Source organism: Pseudophryne corroboree, chromosome 1 (genome assembly GCF_028390025.1).
Source record: "Pseudophryne corroboree isolate aPseCor3 chromosome 1, aPseCor3.hap2, whole genome shotgun sequence".
NCBI lineage: Eukaryota > Metazoa > Chordata > Amphibia > Anura > Myobatrachidae > Pseudophryne > Pseudophryne corroboree.
In genome coordinates, this window is record NC_086444.1 from 352,635,743 (window position 1) to 352,656,542 (window position 20,800).

Genomic DNA, 20,800 nt, shown 5'->3' on the forward strand with positions numbered 1-20,800 from the left:
CCCTGTCAATATTAATACCCTAGACAGAGATAATATTTTGCTAACATAGAGCCTATTAAAGACGTCGTCTTATATATGAGGGATGCACAGAGGGATATTTGCCGGCTGGCATCCAGAATTAAGGCAATGTCCATTCTGCCAGGAGGGTATTAGAGACCTGGCAGTGGACAGGTGATGCTGACTTTAAAGATTCTGCCTTATAAGGGTGAGGAATTGTTTGGGGATGGTCTCTGGGACCTCGTATCCACAGCAACAGCTGGGAAGAAATTTTTTTACCTCAGGTTTCCTCACAGCCTAAGAAAGCACCGTATTTTCAGGTACAGTCCTTTCGGCTTCAGAAAAGCAAGCGGGCCAAAGGCGCTTCCTTTCTGCACAGAGACAAGGGAAGAAGGAAAAAGCTGTACCAGACAGCCGGTTCCCAGGATCAAAAATCTTCCCCCGCTTCCTCTGAGTCCACCGCATGACGCTGGGGCTCCACAGGTGGAGACAGGTGCGGTGGGGGCGCGTCTCGGGAACTTCAGGGACCAGTGTGCTTGCCCACAGATGGATCCCTAGGTTCTGCAAGTAGTATCACAGGGATACAAGTTGGAGTTCGAGGCAACTCCCCCTCGCCGTTACCTCACATCAGCCTTGCCTGCTGCCCTCGGAGAAAGGGAGGTAGTACTGGCGGCAATTCACAAGCTGTACTTCCAGCAGGTGAAATCAAGGTACCCCTCCTTCAACAAGGCCGGGGTTACTATTCCAAAATGTTTGTGGTACCGAAACCAGACGGTTCGTGTGAGACCCATTCTAAAATTGAACTCCTTGAACACTTTTATATACGAAGGTTCAAGTTCAAAATGGAATCGCTCAGGGCGATTATTGCAAGCCTGGAGAATTTCATGGTATCACTGGACATCAAGGATGCTTACCTGCATGTCCCTATTTACCCTCCTCACCAGGAGTACCTCAAAATTGTGGTACAGGTTTGTCATTACCAATTCCAGACGTTGCCGTTGGTCTGTCCCCGGCACCGAGGGTATTTACCAAGGTAATGGCCGAAATAATTATCCCGTACTTGGGCGATCTCCTTATAAAGGCGAGGTCCAGGGAGCAGTTGTTCGTCGGAGTAGCACTATCTCGGGAAGTGCTACAACAGCACGGCTGGATTCTGAATATTCCAAAGTCGCAGCTGGTTCCTACGACGCGTCTACTGTTCCTGGTTATGGTTCTGGACACAGAACAAGAAAAAAAGGGTTTCTCCCGGAGGAGAAGTCCAAGGAGTTGTCGTCTCTAGACAGAGACCTCCTAATACAAATACAGGTGTCGGTGCATCAATGCACGCGAGCCCTGGGAAAGATGGTAGCTTCTTACGAAGAAATTCCATTCGGCAGGTTCCATGCAAGGATCTTCCAGTGGGATTTGCTGGACAAGTGGTCCGGGTCGCATCTTCAGATGCATCGGCGGATAACCCTGTCTCCAAGGGCCAGGGTGTCGCTGTTGTGGTGGCTGCAGAGTGCTCATCTTCTAGAGGGCCGCAGATTCGGCATACAGGACTGGGTCCTGGTGACCACGGATGCCAGCCTTCGAGGCTGGGGGGCAGTCACACAGGGAAGAAACTTCCAAGGACTATGGACAAGTCAGGAGACTTCCCTGCACAAAAATATTCTGGAACTAAGGGCCATTTACAATGCCCTAAGTCAGGCTAGACCCCTGCTTCAACACCGGCCGGTGCTGATCCAGTCAGACAACATCACGGCGGTCGCTCATGTAAACAGACAGGGCGGCACAAGAAGCAGGATGGCGATGGCGGAAGCCACAAGGATTCTCCGATGGGCGGAAAATCATGTGTTAGCACTGTCAGCAGTGTTCATTCCCGGAGTGGACAACTGGGAAGCAGACTTTCTCAGCAGACACGACCTCCACTAGGGAGAGTGGGGACTTCATCCAGAAGTTTTCCAAATGATTGTACACCGTTGGGAAAGGCCACAGGTGGACATGATGGCGTCCCGCCTCAACAAAAAGCTACAAAGATATTGCGCCAGGTCAAGGGACCCTCAGGCGATAGCTGTGGACGCTCTGGTAACACCGTGGGTGTACCAGTCGGTGTATGTGTTCCCTTCTCTGCCTCTCATACCCAGGGTAATGAGAATAATAAGAAGGAGAGGAGTAAGAACTATACTCATTGTTCCGGATTGGCCAAGAAGATCTTGGTACCCAGAACTCCAAGAAATGATCTCAGAGGACCCATGGCCTCTGCCGCTCAGACAGGACCTGCTGCAGCAGGGGGCCTGTCTATTCCAAGACGTACCGCGGCTGCGTTTGACGGCATGGCGGTTGAACGCCGGATCCTGAAGGAAAAGGGCATTCCGGAGGAAGTTATCCCTACGCTAATTAAAGCTAGGAAAGAAATGAGCGCAAACTATTATCACCGCATATGGCGGAAATATGTTGCGTGCTGTGAGGCCAGGAAGGCCCCAACGGAGGAATTTCAGCTAGGTCGATTTCTGCACTTCCTACAGTCAGGGGTGACTATGGGCCTAAAATTGGGTTCCATTAAGGTCCAGATTTCGGCTCTATCGATTTTCTTCCAAAATAGAACTGGCTTCACTGCCTGAAGTTCAGACTTTTGTTAAGGGAGTGCTGCATATTCAGCCCCCGTTTGTGCCTCCAGTGGCACCGTGGGATCTCAACGTGGTGTTGGATTTCCTGAAGTCGCATTGGGTTGAGCCACTTAAATCCGTGGAGCTAAAATACCTCACGTGGAAAGTGGTCATGCTGTTGGCCTTGGCGTCGGCCAGGCGTGTATCAGAATTGGCGGCTTTATCATGCAAAAGCCCTTATCTGATTTTTTTATATGGATAGGGCGGAATTGAGGACTCGTTCCCAATTCCTTCCTAAGGTGGTATCAGTGTTTCATGTGAACCAACCTATTGTGGTGCCTGCGGCTACTTGGGACTTGGAGGATTCAAAGTTACTGGACGTAGTCAGGGCCCTGAAAAATATATGTTTCCAGGCGGCTGGAGTCAGGAAAACTGACTCGCTATTTATCCTATATGCACCCAACAAGCTGGGTGCTCCTGCTTCTAAGCAGACTATTGCTCGCTGGATCGGTAGCACGATTCAACTTGCACATTCTGCGGCTGGACTGCCGCACCCTAAATCTGTAAAAGCCCATTCCACGAGGAAAGGGGCTCTTCTTGGGCGGCTGCCCGAGGGGTCTCGGCTTTACAAATTTGCCGAGCGGTTACTTGGTCGGGTTCAAACACTTTTGCAAGAGTCTACAAGTTTGATACCCTGGCTGAGGAGGACCTAGAGTTTGCTCATTCGGTGCTGCAGAGTCATCCGCACTCTCCCGCCCTTTTGGGAGCTTTGGTATAATCCCCATGGTCCTTACGGAGTCCCAGCATCCACTTAGGACGTCAGAGAAAATAAGAATTTACCCACCGGTAAATCTATTTCTCGTAGTCCGTAGTGGATGCTGGGCGCCCATCCCAAGTGCGGATTGTTTGCAATACTTGTATATAGTTATTGCCTAACTAAAGGGTTATTGTTGAGCCATCTGTTGAGAGGCTCAGTTATATTTCATACTGTTAACTGGGTATAGTATCACGAGTTATACGGTGTGATTGGTGTGGCTGGTATGAGTCTTACCCGGGATTCAAAATCTTTCCTTATTGTGTCAGCTCTTCCGGGCACAGTATCCTAACTGAGGTCTGGAGGAGGGTCATAGTGGGAGGAGCCGCACTACACCAGGTAGTCCTAAAGCTTTCTTTAGTTGTGCCCAGTCTCCTGCGGAGCCGCTATTCCCCATGGTACTTACGGAGTCCCAGCATCCACTACGGACTACGAGAAATAGATTTACCGGTAAGTAAAATCTTATTTTTTGTGTAATTTTGTTGTCCGCACATTCAACTATGTAAGGAACAAAGTATTTAATAAGAATATTTCATTCATTCAGATCTAGGATGTGTTATTTTAGTGTTCCCTTTATTTTTTTTGAGCAGTGTATTAATTGAATATCTCTGTTGTGGGTTTTTTTTTATGAGTGAAGTAGGTGAAGAACATGAATTTAACCCAACCAAAATGATTTTAGTTTAAAAAAAATATATATTTTTTTTTATTATTTTAAATATATATATATATATATATATATATATATATATATATATATATATTTTTTTTTTTTTTTAAACATCGGAACATCGATCGGGAACATTGCGACCATTGGAACATTGCGACTTTAGTTTTAGAGCCCGGACAGCTGCCAGGTACACAGGGCGATGAGTTACACTTACCAGCGGCTGCTATTGTCTGCAGCTGCTGGGGGATCCTGCCATGCTGACCGACCAGCACCACTGGGTGCTGGAAGGCAGAGGGACCTTCCGGTCCCTCTGACAGCAGCAGCGGAGGAAAGTTTCAGTATTTATCTGACTGGTTACATCCTGTGCGACCAGGTCAGATAAATCACTTGCAGGCATGGTCGCATCTGATGCGACCATGCCAGGCAAGTGGTAAAAGTCTTCTAAAGATAAGAACAACATTGCGACTGACTGAATCTGTATACAAAACACAACGAAACTTGTCACGAAAAAGAGACACGGTTGTTGCATCGTAGCACTTGGTATACAGATTCAGACTTCATCGCACACAGATAAACAAGTGTTGCATATCAAATTAATCTATGCACTCTTGTGAAGCGGTTTTATCATATATTAAATTGTGATAAAACGTACATTTGAGCATAAAAAGATGTGAAAAAGACGCAGGCCGCAAGTAGAGTTGCACACTACTTGGTTTCCCAGGAAGGGCTGTGCGGGGTGACTGCAGCAATAGTGTATGAGGACATATCTGTATGTCTCTGTTCTGTAGACACTGAACACTGACGCGTATAGTATTTTCACACATAGGCAAAATCTAGGTGGCAATTCGCCTCTTAAAGCTTCTATTTCTAGTACTCTGCAATCTGAGTGCCATATCTGTCCTATTTATCTGCCTACTCGTGGCTGAATTATAAAACGAGCCAAGTGACCGCATCTAAGTGGCAGATTGGACCTGGATGTGGCCAGTATAATTTAATGATCAACAGTAATCATAAAATGAGACTGTATGCTTTACAAGGTTTTTGTGGCGACACCATTGGATCGACACACACAGTAATTCCTTATAATAAGAATTTGCTAAATATAAGATAAGTACAGTATTTCAGTGTTCACAGAAAGCTGCCCAATATTTGAATACGTAAAACATGAAAGATAATATTGCTTTAAGGTAGGTGTTTCGCTATTCACTGAGAGCATTTTGTACTGCCTTCCATGCTTGTCATTTATGGTAAATTCCACTTTGCAACTTGTCATTCATATGATTTTTATTGCGCATTACGTGACTCCTGTCCAATATGAGGTTCTTGTATTCCACATTGTACACTCTAATTTTATGAGCTTGGAAGGCGTTCTGTTTACTATTTCCTCTAATAGAAGGACAGATTATAGCTCTAATCTTCAAATCGCACAATAATTAGGATGTGTCTGAGGTGTGGTATTTTTGTGACAGCATACAATAAAAAAACAAACCTTTTTTTCTGTTTATTCTCTTGGCAGATTGGTTGTTGGAGCCAGCTGTATCCTTTTACATCAGACTCTCTTGTTCTCACTTCTCATAAACTCCATGCAGTTTGCTCTTAAAATGAAAATGTTGTGATGCTATCGCTGAGTAATAGAAGTATGCTTGCATTGCAGGAATATGATTGCTTACAAACAGTGGCAGAGCTAGCGAGTGGTGTGCTGAGGTGCAAAAATATACTTTGCCCACAAACAAAAACCAGATTATACCTTTTCATGAACTGGGAATGGGAAACAAACAATAGAGGGTATCCAGTTACCCAAAGTAAAACATTCATAGCATAAAACTGATGTTTTTTGCAGTTTTTCCCGATGTTTCATTGATATTTTTTTACAGGCTATCCAATTAGAATCGCCCGTAAAGAAAAAAAATTCTCATGAAAACACACAGGTTCAGTGAAACCTGTGTGTTTTCGCTGTCCTCGGGCTGCTTTCAGGGATTTGGTTTCACATGCCTAAGGCAGGTGAGGCAAAATCCCTGGTAAGCTGTGGCTCTCACTGATTTATTGGGGCTAATTAGATAGTCCCCAGTGAAGCTGATTGTGGGTAATTGGATACCACCTAATGTATCAGTTCTACACCCTCACCTTCCAAGTCAGTGCCATGTGACACCAAGACGGAGCCCACCCACATGTCAGGGACTGCATGGGAGTAATGCTCTAGGGCCAGGAATACTTCTGATTGGTTCCTGGATAGCCAGTGCGTTACATACAGACTGAACACTGCTTGTAGAAGTGCTTTTACATACACAGGGCATGGCTAGTGCGCTGTAAGTAGGTGAAGGTCTTTCACATTGTGAAATATCACTCACTCTCTTTCCGTGTCAGGGATGATGTCAGACAGTGATGTCATGATTTCACTACGACTTATTCCCCAGCAGCAGTAAGCAGAGGGTTTCTGTCCATCTGCTTGTGGTTAATTATATAGTAGGATTGGCCATCGATGGTGCTATCAGTGTTTTATATTGATGGTAGGCACCCATCGACAGGGAACCATCAGTAGTTTGCACCATCAATGACCAGAACACTGATCCCATTGCAGGCAGAGGCTGGGAGGAGGGACATATGAATTACAGGTAAATTGAGGAAGGGGCCTTTGAAGCCACATTGGGGGGCGGAGCTAAGTTCTATACCCACTATGCTGTGAGTGAGAAAAAGCAGCAGAACTTTGTCACTGATGGCAGGGAACCTCTGGGTATCCACTGTCAGTGGTCATCCCTATTATATAGCGGTGCGAATAGCATGGCGGGTACTATGACAGTTAGACTCGCAGTGTGTCCCTTTAGACCTCAGGGCCCCCAGTTTAGTGCACATGCTTCACCAACATTAGTTCTGCCCCTGCTTATAAACATGATGAGGATAAATAATTATTGTGAATATCACTGTGTACAAATGAGGTTGAAATATGTCATTGTCATAGTATTGGCATGCTGCTAATAATGGACTGTATATATTTGGTTAACATCTTATACATTATACTGGATAATGACCGTTCTATGTCCTCATACCTGTGTGTTAGTCTGTGTTTCTTTCCATGTCATGTTCCATGTTTGTACAGTTTTGATTTTAAGCATGTGGGTCAATCCGTATCAAATGGTCCAAAATTAAATTAATTGGTTGCTTGTCCATTTGTAAAAAAATTTATTTTTGTGTGTGTGATGACCCCTGTAAGTTAGTAGTCAGAAACCACCATTACTTTATTTTTATTTACCTTCATATGAAGATGACGGACATTTTTGTATCATGGTGTATGACATTTTTCACAGTTGCGGACAATTGGGGGGAAATTTTAATATATTTGGAGTTTGATATTTCATTTTTCCCCCCCATTTTTTGATTTTTGTTTGTTTTACTTAGATATTTAATATTTATATTTGCTCTTAGTGTAGCTTTGTTCCACATGGCATATCAAACGCCAATTTTTTTTTACAGTAACCCCCTCATACAGTAAAGTGTATGCTGTGAATTTGAAATTTTTATCAGGTCCCCCACCAGAGATATAAAAAGTCAATTTAGGTGAAAAACAGAAAACTAGCAATTTCAAAGTGCTCCAATAAAAAAGTAGACAAGATTTCCGATTCTGGTTTCATGCGGTGAACAGCGTGGCAGCGTAGCTCCCAGGACTCGCTCGCTACTGCACCTTATTAAAAGGTTTTTATAGCCTCCATGGACCTGGGCAGACTCTGCACGCTTCACCCAGTGCATGGAGAAATTCCTAGCTCCCGCCGTACCGCAGACCCTAAAGGCAAGAGAAGCACCAGGCAGGATATAATGCGTCCGGAGTAGGAACTCCCCCAGCATCCTCTGCACCTAAGAAATCGTCCACAGATCCCAACAACTCAGACTGTCCTCAGGTGCGTCGCCCTCATGACTCCCCATTAACATACATTGATATGGTGGAAGCAATCAACTCTGCAGTGGGGCTGTTATTGTCTCAGGCTGTAGCTAATATATCCACGCAGTCTTGGGCTGTAGCTGATATATCCACGCAGCTGCAACAGCTGACTCACAGGGTCTCAGTCTATGAGTCTCATGTTGGGAAACTCTCCCATGACATTGCTAATACCAAACATGATATAATAAAGTTACAAAAAGAACAGGGGACAACTGTACCGGGCCCCAAGGATCAGAGGGGCCCCAAAGATATGACACTTAGTGCCCGGCAGGGATGTGAGCCATCTTGTCCAAATAGGGCAGCTAGCTGTAGACGGTGCAGACGCAGCCTCAGAGTGACAGAAGGCTCTCAGGCAGTCATGGGACATGGCGATAGCTCCGATGGCCAGGATTCCATAGCCCTGTGCTGGCCTCTTCTGGTGGGGTGTGGACCGCATGGTACCTGCTGTGCGATGTTCAGGTCTGGATACTGGGGAGTGCAGCGCAGGTGAGTCTCTCCCCAGGGTAAGAGTGGATTGGTGAGGGGATACAGCATGGAGTCACTGGGGAGAGGCAGGCTGTGGTGTGTGTGGGAGAAAGGAGATATATAAATATATACTGTGTGTGTGTGTGTGTGTGTATGTATGTATGTGTATATATATATATATATATTTACTTATTAACACTTTAATATGGTATCTGAGGGGGCCCCGAGCGTTTCTTCAAGAGACATCTGACTGAGTTGGAAACTGCAAAATTAGCCTCCTTGGGTTGGACAGTTCTGGAAGCTGCATCATTTTATTCCAAAGCTAGGGGTGTTGTTATTTTGTACAGGAAAATCCTCCCGACTACCACTGTGCATACTGTACCTTACTGGATCCTAATGGAAGGTTTGTTATTGTGTCTGTACGTATTGATAATACACTGTTTTTAAAATAATGTAAATTGGAGCGCTAGTTAATGTGAACGCACATACCTGTAAAAGGAAAAAAGAGGTTAATTTGTAATGTTACAGCTCTTATTGTGAAATATGTTTGGTTTGGAGGTGATAATTTTGTTGCTCCGGATAGATGTAACAGTGTCTTGTAATGAGTAACTGTCCCTGCTATCCCTAACTGACCTGCTAGCAGCTTGGTGTTAAATAGCCTGACCGGCTGCCGCAGATGTGTCAGGTCCCGTCTCGCTGTTGCTCCGGCTAAAAACCTCCTCACGCGGCTTCCGGATTCTGAGTGCGGCAGTGATAGCACACACTGGCGTTACTCCTCCGTTGCTCTCTGTGACTTCTCCAACACGTTTCGGGTTTTACCCTTTAACAAGGGTGTATGGAGCTGCTCATTTAAATACAAGCGCCGGAATTTATGAAATAATTTAATACACTGTTTTTATCCAATTCTTTGTAGAAATCTTTCTTCAACTCCCTAATATCCAAGTTAAGTACACACACGAATCCCTGATTATAGGTGGTGACATGAATCTTATCTCATCTCTGTATCTAGACCGTTCTAATCCCTCCAACAACCCCCATTTCTTCCCAAATTTGGCATCCCCCAATTTACCTCTAGGCTTCAAACGATGGACGTATGAAGAGCACTCCATCCCATTGATAGGGAATATACATGCGTTTCGGTGGCTTACGGTACTCTCTCCAGAATTGAATATTTTTTTCTCTCCTACAGATAACTCCCTGATGTTCTAAACACAGACATTGATACTATTTCAATCTCTAACCATGCTCTTATATGGTTTGAACTTAGTATATCTAAAGACACTCCTCCCCCTAGACAATGGAGATTTCCTACCCACCTCACCTGCTCTCAGAAATTTTGCAACACGTTAAAGGAGGCCTGGGATGACATCTCTATTACTAGTGCAGCACATGCAAAGTCTTATCCCCTACTTTTTTGGCAAACTGCCAAATCCGTACTGAGGGGTACGATTATCTCCTTCCACTCTAATTAAAAAAATCAACTAGCTTCCTCGTATTTATCCCTCCAACAGGAATTGACGAATGCATACCAAAACTTTGTCACTTCCTTCCCTGCACAATAAAAGTTTACATTTACAGGCTAAAACACATTTTGATGAGCACCTTTCTGCTTTATGAGATTGCCACCTATTTAACGTCACTTTTCAGTATCACAAATTTGGCAACAAGACGGGACGTCTCTTGACTAACTTGCTAAATGGCACTCGATCCCCCGCGACAATTCTCCTGCTGAAAAAGACAGATGGCCAATACACTATTAATGACCAACAGATATCGGAAGTAATGCACTCATTCTACGAATCCTTGTATTTGACTCCCCCTCAACTACCTTCACCAAATATCTCTTTGGACCCCAATATTTTGGCTTTGGCATTACCTCCTCCTTCCACAGCTTCCCCAATCAATGCTCTCTGCTGTTGCTGCCCCTATCTCGCATGAGGAAGTTCTCTCTACTATCCAACATCTCAAACCTGCAAAAGCCCCAGGCCCTGATGGGTTCTCAGGGGAATTCTACAAAATTTTAGCCCTTGTTTCTGTTTATAACCACATTCTTACCAATAATTCTATTCCATTATACTTTAATTCTGCGCTGATCAAAATTGTCTCCGAACCTGGTAGAGACCTTTCCCTTCCAGGATCCTACCGCCCCATCTCCCTACTTAATCTAGATTACAAGATTTTGACAAAAATTGTAGCTGAACGCATTAAAGGTACTCTCCCCCACATAATACACCCTGATCAGACAGGTTTTATCGCAGGACGTCACTAAGTACTGAATGTTCATAATGTCCTCTCAGCTATCCAACATCTGGGCACTTGTACACCTTCTGACCCTAACATTATCCTGTCCCTGTACGCCGAGAAGGCCTTTGACATGATCCTTTGGCCCCACCTTTACACCACTTTACAAGTGCCCCCTCACGCCTCTATTTGCCATCGCGATAGCACCCCTAGCAATAGCCACTCCCCTCTTATTTCAGGTATCCACATTGGAACTCAAAATATCCATGTTCGCGAATGATTACAGTATGTTACTTTTCCTGTAGAACCCGGTGACTTCAGTCCCTAATGTAATAGACCTAGTAACTTCTTACGGCACAGTCGTTGGCTTTACATAACCCAATCCATTCCATCACTATCCATCTTTAAAGAGACAGATACCAAATTAAAATACTTTGAAGTATATATAACCCCATCAACTGACCAATTATACAAAATCAACTTTACCTCAATACTCCCCAAAATTGATTAATTATATGAAAACTGGGAAGATCTTCCTCTCACTATTGGGCCATATAGCAGTCGTAAAAAGTATAATTATTCCAAAAATATTTTACTTAATCCAAATGCTCCCCATCTATTTAACCCCAACCGATTTAAAAAAAAAAAAAATATGACCGCAACACTTCTCGCTTTGTATGGAAACAAAAATGTCCTAGAATATCTCTGACCAAGCTTCAAGCGCAAAAACCAAAATGGAGGAATGGGGGTTTCCGAACTACGCCTATACTCATTAACTCCCTTTTTTCCTTTGCTGGAGGGATAAGGGCCTGTCAACCACCTCCAAAGTCTTTGACCCTGGAGGAAATCTTTACTCATTCTCTGAACTACAGAACTTTTACCAACTGCCCAATAACCAATTTTTTATGTACCTATAGGCTCGCCGTTATGCATCCTGTTTGATACTAACGCCCAGCAACCTCCCTGCTCAAGATTACTTGAGCACACTTTTCAAACACCTACAATGTACCACATACAAAACATGCCACTTTTATCCCAACCTATTTCCAGACCCCAACACTGGATCCCAGACAAATCTGATAACCTCATGAAGACAAGATGTCCCATGCATACATTCGATTTCTGATATGACTCCTACCTATATTTCTACCTTAATATGGCTTCAATCAGTCTACCAACAAGAAGTCCACTTCAGAACCATCCATAGAGCCTATACTGTATATCCCCTGTTTAGAGATCACACATGATTCCAGATGAAACTGGGGAATGCCCTAAATGTACCATTCATCCTGTTAAATTTGACCATTGCTTCTAGAGTTGTGGCAAAATAAAAAATTCTGGCACGAATGTATTCATTCATTAATCAGATATACCACCTACAAGTTGTATGCGCTAACATCACCAACTGGTCTTTAGGACCTGAAAGAAGTAGGATGCTCCAACTCCTAATGATTATCATTACTATAGTTAAGAAAGTGATTCTGATCCATTGGACTTCAAAATCAGCCCCCTCCCGTGCTGAAGTCCATCAAAAGCTCCTTCAATTACTGTATTTTGATAGGATATCCCTATTCCCAAATCCTGGCAAAGACTTTCATGAATTTCATACTAAATGGGATCCTTTTATAGATTCACTTCATCCTAAGGACAGAGCTGCCATTCTAGCAGTATTCAAGAATTCAAAATGGCTCTTCACCCCGCTATCAAGGATTCGAACTCCAATACATCCCCGTCCATCCTGAACTACTCCTCTGCCTAATGATGCTTCTTCCTTTTTCTCCTCCCCCTCCCCTCATTTTTTTTTATCCCTTTATGATATAAGGCTGAAAGAGGTGGAAAAATATAATTATAATTATCTAAATTATTAGTAATACTACCACTTATCCCCCCCCCCCCCCCCCCCCCTCCCGTCTTTTTTCATTTTTTTTCTTGTGGTCTTTTATTTTTGCATCCCCCTACATATACCTTCCCCAGGTTGATACTTAAAGCCTTGTTTAACATGCTAGTCTGTTTATACCTTCAATGAGTAATACTGTGAGTTATATCCCCCTACTGGTTTGATTATGACATTCTAATGTAAACCTATACTGTACTATCATATAACCCTAACTCTCCCCCAAAACCGAAGCCTTACCCTAATATTCCCCACCCCCACAGCCTAACCCTCACCCTTCCCCTAGTGCCAACCCCAGTACTTACCTTTGGGATTTGTCAGGATTGTGATTGTCGAGATTTCCTTTGTCGAGATCCCGATCACATCCCATGCATACATACACTGTAATAAAATAAGTTTTCCATTACATAACCTCTATTAGATGTTTCATTAGAGTGTGCAGGGTTCTTGTCTGGAATCGGACTGGATGCCACTGTCATGGTGCGAAGTATATCTCTCAGAGGGTTTGATCAGGTATGTAACTAAATTGTCCTGAGCTGCCTAAGCATCTGTTATTGACCGATTCTGAATGAAAATGTGTTATTTAATTATGTGGTAAATGATTTTTGAAACCAACACATATCTGTTACCTTTCCTTACAACAGCAAATGGCTACCCTAGTGACAGACTACATGGAGTCGTATGGTACAAAGTTCTTGAGGAAATGTATTCCATCCAGTGTAGAAAAGCTGAGTAGTGGAAAACTGCAGGTGACCTGGAAAAACGTTGATTCTGGTAAAGAAGGAATGGATGTGTTTGACACAGTAATGTGGGCTGTAGGTAAGTTGAATTATGTTTTATAGAACAGACCAATGGCCTGAATGAAAAAACTCAAATATTTTGTTTTTCCGAAGTGAGTCATTATCTGTGAATAAAACCTTTCTCCTGTCACACTTGTGAAACAGAGAGATAAAGCCACTGTAGTCAGTCATTTAATTCACACAGGAATTATTCACACTTTAGAAGTGAAAAACACCTTGCCCATTAGTCTTGCAAGCAGTGAGATGCTGAAGTTACCTCAGGTAGGTAAGGTTGTGTGATGAGTTTTAGCTTATATTATTTCACTCAAAACTGGATTTTTTTTTAAAGTTTACTTATCCTTTAATAGTGAGCTGACAGGAAACTGTATATTAGGGTCTACCTATGTTAATAGAAGTATACATTTAACTATAGTATAATATGTTTTCCCTTTTAAAAGATGTAATTTAACAATAGTATTTGGTAAGTTTACCAATGTTGCCCATGATATTGCTGTCTTTGTGTCTTGCATTAATTGCACTTTCAATTCACATAGACAGCCTTCTTTTCATCCAATAGTGAACACTGTAGCCAGGGTAATTAAATTCACCAACTCTACTTCTACTCTGATCCACGTTGCTGACACTCTCCTTTTCTCCTTTTATGGACATGTGCAGTGCTTCTCTAGAGCTGCACTTTTTTGTGTGTGTAAACCTGTATTGCTCTATGCCACACTGGTGTAGGTAAAGACCCCACTGTAAAAATCTGTAACTTCCTATCCTTAATGCCACTCAATGCACACAGACTTTTTACGTGGCTCAAAGGGTTCATACATCTGCATTTGATTGCTGCAGTTCTTCCATCCCCCGATGCTAGGGTAAAGGATTCAGGGAAATGTATGTTGGATTTACCAATCCCAATCAAAAAATAGTAGGGATTGGCAAATCGTGGATTTTTAACATTCAGAATTTCACCAATCCTTCAACAAATCACCTATCATCAATAGCAGACGATCAGCGGCTTTGATCATCTGATTGGGGAAATGCAGAGCCGATGTATAGCCTGCATTATTTTATACAAGCTCTAAAATTAGAACTTTAGATTTACCATAATGCTAAGCATGTGTTACGTTCCTGGTGCTCAGAACGAAAGAGGTGTTGCGTAATGAGTCCAAAGCACCAGAACGTGACGCTGAAATAAAGGCAAGGTGTAGTAATAGCCCCTAGCAACCTACCTCCGTTGTTTCACCCGTGTGGTCAGTTTACGCTTGCGAGAGTGTGGTTTCTTGGGCCTACGGCAGCCACGTTTGAAGGGCGGATTAGGTCTGCCCAACTCCGATGCCCCCAGGTCTTAATGTGAGACAAGGCGTAAACCGAGACGGGATGATAACAAGGGGACCTCTAACTAAACCAAACTGAGAGCTAGGGGCTACAAAGACACCTAAAACTGAACGTATATGCGGCACAGCCGCCAGGATAAACAACAACAAAGGAAATGCTGTCCACACGCCAACACAATACTGTTGTGTACCGGCGGTGACAGCATATGCAGAACCCTCTGCAAAACACCAGTAACTAGTATAACTAAAGAATACAGCGGCCTTGGCCGACGGACGCGGCAAAGCCGCTACTCACGAAACCGGTACAAATACTGGCAAACGGACCGGAACCCCCAATGTAGCTGACACAGGCTCTCAGGACCAGAGGACAGGCAGAGTTCTAACGACTGAGCAGTGGACACCAAGGAACAGGATACGGAATCAGGATCAGGAACAGACAAAGCCACTGGACTTCAGGACAGAAACGCTTCAAGGCAAGACACTGGATCAGGCACTGGATCAGACACTGGAAGCAAAGCAACTAGACAGAAACTATCACCGGCGTCTGTGTAATGCACTGAGACAGAATATAACAGGCAGCCCTCCAATAGCTGCAGAGAACCTAATTAATTATGTTGTGCAGCTGCCCTGCTGCACAACTGACAAACTGACAGATGCAATTAACAGACAGGTGAGGCTAAACACATGGAAACAGACTGCAATTACACAGACTCACCACCGGCGGCAAACAAGAGTCTTCTAAACTAGAGCAAAGGGAAATCCTGGCCTGCAAGAGAACTATAACATAAAATACATGAACAGGAATAAACCACTGCTTGTGGTTCATAACAGTACCCTCTCCTTAAGGGTGGACACCGGACACCCCATGACACCCACGGGGAACAGAAACAAAAGTATAACATAAAATATATAACCAAAATGAAAAACGTGAATGAGCCACTGCCGTGGCTCATAACAGTACCCCCCTTCCTTGAGGAGGGGTCAACGGACCCCAAAATTCAGACTTTCCAAAACAAGGGATACACTAAAAAACCTGACACTAGAACAAACAGACAATAACAAGAAATAGAAACAAGCTGTGGCAACAGCTTGTAACAGTGCCCCCCCCCCTTAACGGTGGCCACTGGACACAAGACAAGGGGAAAAAATATATATATATTTTTTTTTATATACACAACACAAGAGTCAGCAATTATTTCTTTTTCTTCTTCTTTTTTTTACAAAGTTCTTGATGTCTGACCAAGGTAATTCCCCAAACATTGTCTGAACTGATGGTACCTTCCAGCAAGGCTGGGTTCAATCCAGAGATTGGTTTCTTAGCCTTGGGAGCTGAACTTTCGGGCAAAGTACTACTACTAGAAGAAGACAGAAAAGCACATCCTGCAGTCAAAACAATGGGCTGAGACTTTTGTGCCGAGTTTACAGTATACGGTGGACTCTCAGCAGATAAGACGGGTGACCTAGAGGAACCTGAACCAATTTCTTTGGAACCATATCTCTTAATAACTGCATCACTGAATGCCGGGGGATCCTGAAGAATGGGATCTTCAGTTTTCATTAAGTTGGGCGCCCACTCAAAAGGCTCCCCTCTAAAGGAATATATCGGATAGAGCACAAGGTTCTCTGAAGTGATGCCCAGAAATGGTCTAGACAACATAATGATGTAATAGTGTTTGTAAAGTGCCAGAAATTGGACTAAGTCCCCATTAAAGACTATAGATGTTGAGATATCAACAGAGTCAGGATCTGCTTCCTTCCCATCTGACTGACTAGAGTGCATTGCTAGGACCAGGTCACTACTGACCTTACTCGAGGCTGTGGCCTTTGGGACCCTCTCTGGGGCAGTGACCTTTGGGACCCCCTCTAGGGCAGTGGCCCTCGGAACGCCCTCTGGGGCAGTGGTTCTCGGAACGCCCTCTGGGGCAGTGGCCTCCGGGAACCCCCCGCTGGGGCAGTGGCCTCCGGGAACCCCCCGCTGGGGCAGTGGCCTCCGGGAACCCCGCTGGGGTCAGCACCTCTGATTCTTTTACTGGGACCGGACCGTCGGCCTCCCTCTCTGGGACCGGACCGTCGGCCTCCCTCTCTGGGACCGGACCGTCGGCCTCCCTCTCTGGGACCGGACCGTCGGCCTCCCTCTCTGGGACCGGACCGTCGGCCTCCCTCTCTGGGACCGGACCGTCGGCCACCCTCTCTGGGACCGGACCGGACCGTCCGCCTCCCTCTCTGAGTCGATAATTATCAAAACTTCTCCCGGGATTATGACCTCTGGGACTTTTGCTGAAGCTATGACCTTCGGAACCTCCACTAAAGCTATGCCTCTTGAGTCCTTTCCTGGGGAAGCGACCTCTAAACCCTTCTCTGGGGCTGTGTCTCTCGAGACACCACTTGGGGATATTACTTCAAAGATCCCTTCTGGGGTTTTGCTTCTCGAGTTCCCTTCTAGAACTTCAAGTCCCTACCTGGGATAACAGCTTCTGAGACCCCTTTTGGTATTGACAACTGAGCTATTTTATTCGATGTCCCTCTATGACCCAGAGCATCTGGCACCACTCCAGGACCCTGAGCATCTGGCACCGCTCCAGGACCCCGGGCACCGCTCCGGGACCCTGGGCTTCCACTACCGGGGTTTGCAACTCTGATTCAACAGGAAAGTCAAGAGAGGAGAGAAACATTCTCCTTTGGTTCCTGACTCTATAATGGGGCTCCCTAGCCCAAGGACCCCAATTATAGGATAGAGTGCTTTTTAGTGTGGGTTTTGTGACAAGTACCTCTGCCACAGTGGAGACAGGAGTAGGTCTTAAATCCTGACTCAACTTGGCCAGAGGGTAGGACTTGTCGCCACACTCTGGCTTGCGCAACTCACAGGTCTGCAGATAGTGGCCTAAACCCCCACAATATAGGCATCAATTTAAGTTTCTGCGTCGCAGACGCTCTTTTGAGAGCCTGGGCCGCAGAAAACTTTTAAACCTTTTCTCTCCAACCGAACCTGAGGATTCTCTTGTCACCATATTGTGAGCAAGAGTCTCTTTAGAGATAGATGTACTTTCAACAACTTCTGGCAAGATAAGCAAAATTTTGGTCAGAAGGTTTTGCAGTTGCTTTAAGGATTGCTGCAAAACTTCCAGCCTCTCAGATTTCAAAGCACTGAAAGCAGAGCTCAGGGCTGAGAGAGATGCCTGTAGGCTTGCATAGTTGGCATAGGAGGATTTAAAACTAGACAAGACTAGACTATACTAGACAAGACTGGACTGGATTTTGAACAAGACAAGACTGGGCTGGGTTCTGCACACTGGACTGGGTTCTGCACACTGGACTGAGTTCTAGACAGGACTGGATTCTAGACAGGACACTGGACTGGGCCAAAAAAGAAAAAAACTGCTATTTAGCTTTGTTTCTTTTTTGTTTTATGGGCCGGTGATAATGTTACGTTCCTGGTGCTCAGAACGAAAGAGGTGTTGCGTAATGAGTCCAAAGCACCAGAACGTGACACTGAAATAAAGGCAAGGTGTAGTAATAGCCCCTAGCAGCCTACCTCCGTTGTTTCACCCGCGTGGTCAGTTTACGCCTGCGAGACTGTGGTTTCTTGGGCCTACGGCAGCCGCGTTTGAAGGGCGGATTAGGTCTGCCCAACTCCGATGCCCCCAGGTCTTAATGTGAGACAAGGCGTAAACCGAGACGGGATGATAACAAGGGGACCTCTAACTAAACCAAACTGAGAGCTAGGGGCTACAAAGAGACCTAAAACTGAACGTATATGCGGCACAGCCGCCAGGATAAACAACAACAAAGGAAATGCTGTCCACACGCCAACACAATATTGTTGTGTACCGGCGGTGACAGCATATGCAGAACCCTCTGCAGAACACCAGTAACTAGTATAACTAAAGAATACAGCGTCCTTGGCCGACGGACGCGGCAAAGCTGCTTCTCACGAAACCGGTACAAATACTGGCAAACGGACAGGAACCCCCAATGTAGCTGACACAGGCTCGCAGGACCGGAGGACAGGCAGAGTTCCAACGACTGAGCAGTGGACACCAAGGAACAGGATATGGAATCAGGATCAGGAACAGACAAAGCCACTGGACTTCAGGACAGGAACGCTTCAAGGCAAGACACTGGATCAGACACTGGAAGCAACTAGACAGAAACTATCACCGGCGTCTGTGTAATGCACTGAGACAGAATATAACAGGCAGCCCTCCAATAGCTGCAGAGAACCTAATTAATTATGTTGTGCAGCTGCCCTGCTGCACAACTGACAAACTGACAGATGCAATTAACAGACAGGTGAGGCTAAACACATGGAAACAGACTGCAATTACACAGACTTACCACCGGCGGCAAACAAGAGTCTTCTAAACCAGAGCAAAGGGAAATCCTGGCCTGCAAGAGAACTATAATATAAAATACATGAACAGGAATAAACCACTGCTTGTGGTTCATAACAGTACCCTCTCCTTAAGGGTGGACACCGGACACCCCATGACACCCACGGGGAACAGAAACAAAAGTATAACATAAAATATATAACCAAAATGCAAAACAGGAATGAGCCACTGCCAAATAAAAATAGGCAGAGAGAAGAACATAGCTAGGAACAGAAAAAGCACAAACAAAACTCTAAAAGCTATGTGTGCAAATGCTAGGAGCTTAGGAAATAAAATCCCAGAACTAACTGCAATAATGACAAGGGATGATCTAGACATTGTGGCAATTACAGAGTCATGGTACAATGAAAATCATGACTGGGACATAGCTATACCGGGATATACTTTATTTAGGAAGGACAGAATTGGAAAAATCGGAGGAGGGGTAGCAATGTATGTAAAAAATGCCATAAATACTACATTAATACAAAGTATTGAAGAAAAAACTGAGGCCCTTTGGATGACCATAGAAACAGGGGAAAAGTTGATTATTCGTATTGGCGTGATATACAGGCCACCAGGTCAGGAAGAGGAACTTGACAAGAACCTATTGCAGGACATAACTAAAATGGCATTAAAAGGAGAGGTAATAATCATGGGAGACTTTAATCTTCCTGATGTAAACTGGGAGGTGTCTGTTGCTAGTTCCACTAGAAGTAGGAACATTTTAAATTCCCTTCAGGGAGCATCCCTCCACCAATTGGTGAGGGAGCCCACTCGGAAAGACGCAATATTAGACTTAATACTTACAAATGGAGACAGATTATCGGACGTAAAAGTGGGTGAAAACCTGGGATCCAGTGATCATCAAGCAGTATGGTTCAGCATTAAGACAGAGACTGACTCGTCCCATACAAAAACAAAGGTGTTGGATTTTAGGAAGGCTGATTTTGTAGGGATGGGAAAATGTGTAAGCGATTCTTTGGCAGAGTGGAGGAACTTGGAAACAGTGCAGGAGAGGTGGGAATGTGCAATATTGAAGGCAACAGACCTTTGTATCAAAACTGTTAGGAAAAACACAAGGAAAAGGAAGCCAGTGTGGTTTGCAAAAGAAGTAGCAAATATTGTGAGAGCAAAAAAGATGGCTTTTAGGAAATATAAGCAGACACAAAATAATGAAGACAAAAAGATATATCTTGTTAGACAGAAGGAGACAAAGAAGGTAATCAGATGTGCAAAGGCACAAGCTGAGGAGAAAATGGCCCAGTCAGTGGGTAAAGGAGGCAAAACTTTTTTTAGGTATATAAGCGAAAGGAGAAAAACAAAAGGCGGAATTATAAAACTAAAGACGGACACTGGGAGTCTTGTTGAAGGAGACAATTTTAATAGCAGATCATCTTAATGATTATTTTTGCTCAGTATTTACTACTGAAAGAGAGGGGAAGGGGCCACAGTTAAGTTGCAGGGATATTCAGGAAAATGAAACAAGTACATTTACAGAGGAGAAGGTCCTAACAGAACTCTCAAAGCTGAAAGTGGACAAATCTATGGGGCCAGATGGGATACATCCAAGGATACTAAAAGAACTTAAAGAGGTGCTGGTAGCACCATTGACAGAATTATTCAACCAGTCATTAGCTACAGGAGTAATTCCAGGGGACTGGAAAAGAGCAAACGTAGTCCCACTGCACAAAAGTGGAAGCAAGGAAGAGGCAAACAA

The 20,800-nt window shown here is 44.4% G+C and overlaps 1 protein-coding gene across 6 annotated transcripts in view; it reads left to right on the forward strand.

Moving 5' to 3' along the window:
- Positions 1-20,800, forward strand: part of TXNRD2 (thioredoxin reductase 2) — a 336,976-nt gene that overhangs the window by 148,706 nt on the left and 167,470 nt on the right. For all 6 annotated transcript variants that reach the window (XM_063964743.1, XM_063964739.1, XM_063964742.1 and 3 more), the window contains exons 9-11: positions 5,580-5,599; positions 13,016-13,107; positions 13,239-13,413. In XM_063964743.1, the coding sequence (XP_063820813.1) occupies positions 5,580-5,599; positions 13,016-13,107; positions 13,239-13,413 (287 nt within the window). The remainder of the gene's footprint in view (positions 1-5,579; positions 5,600-13,015; positions 13,108-13,238; positions 13,414-20,800) is intronic.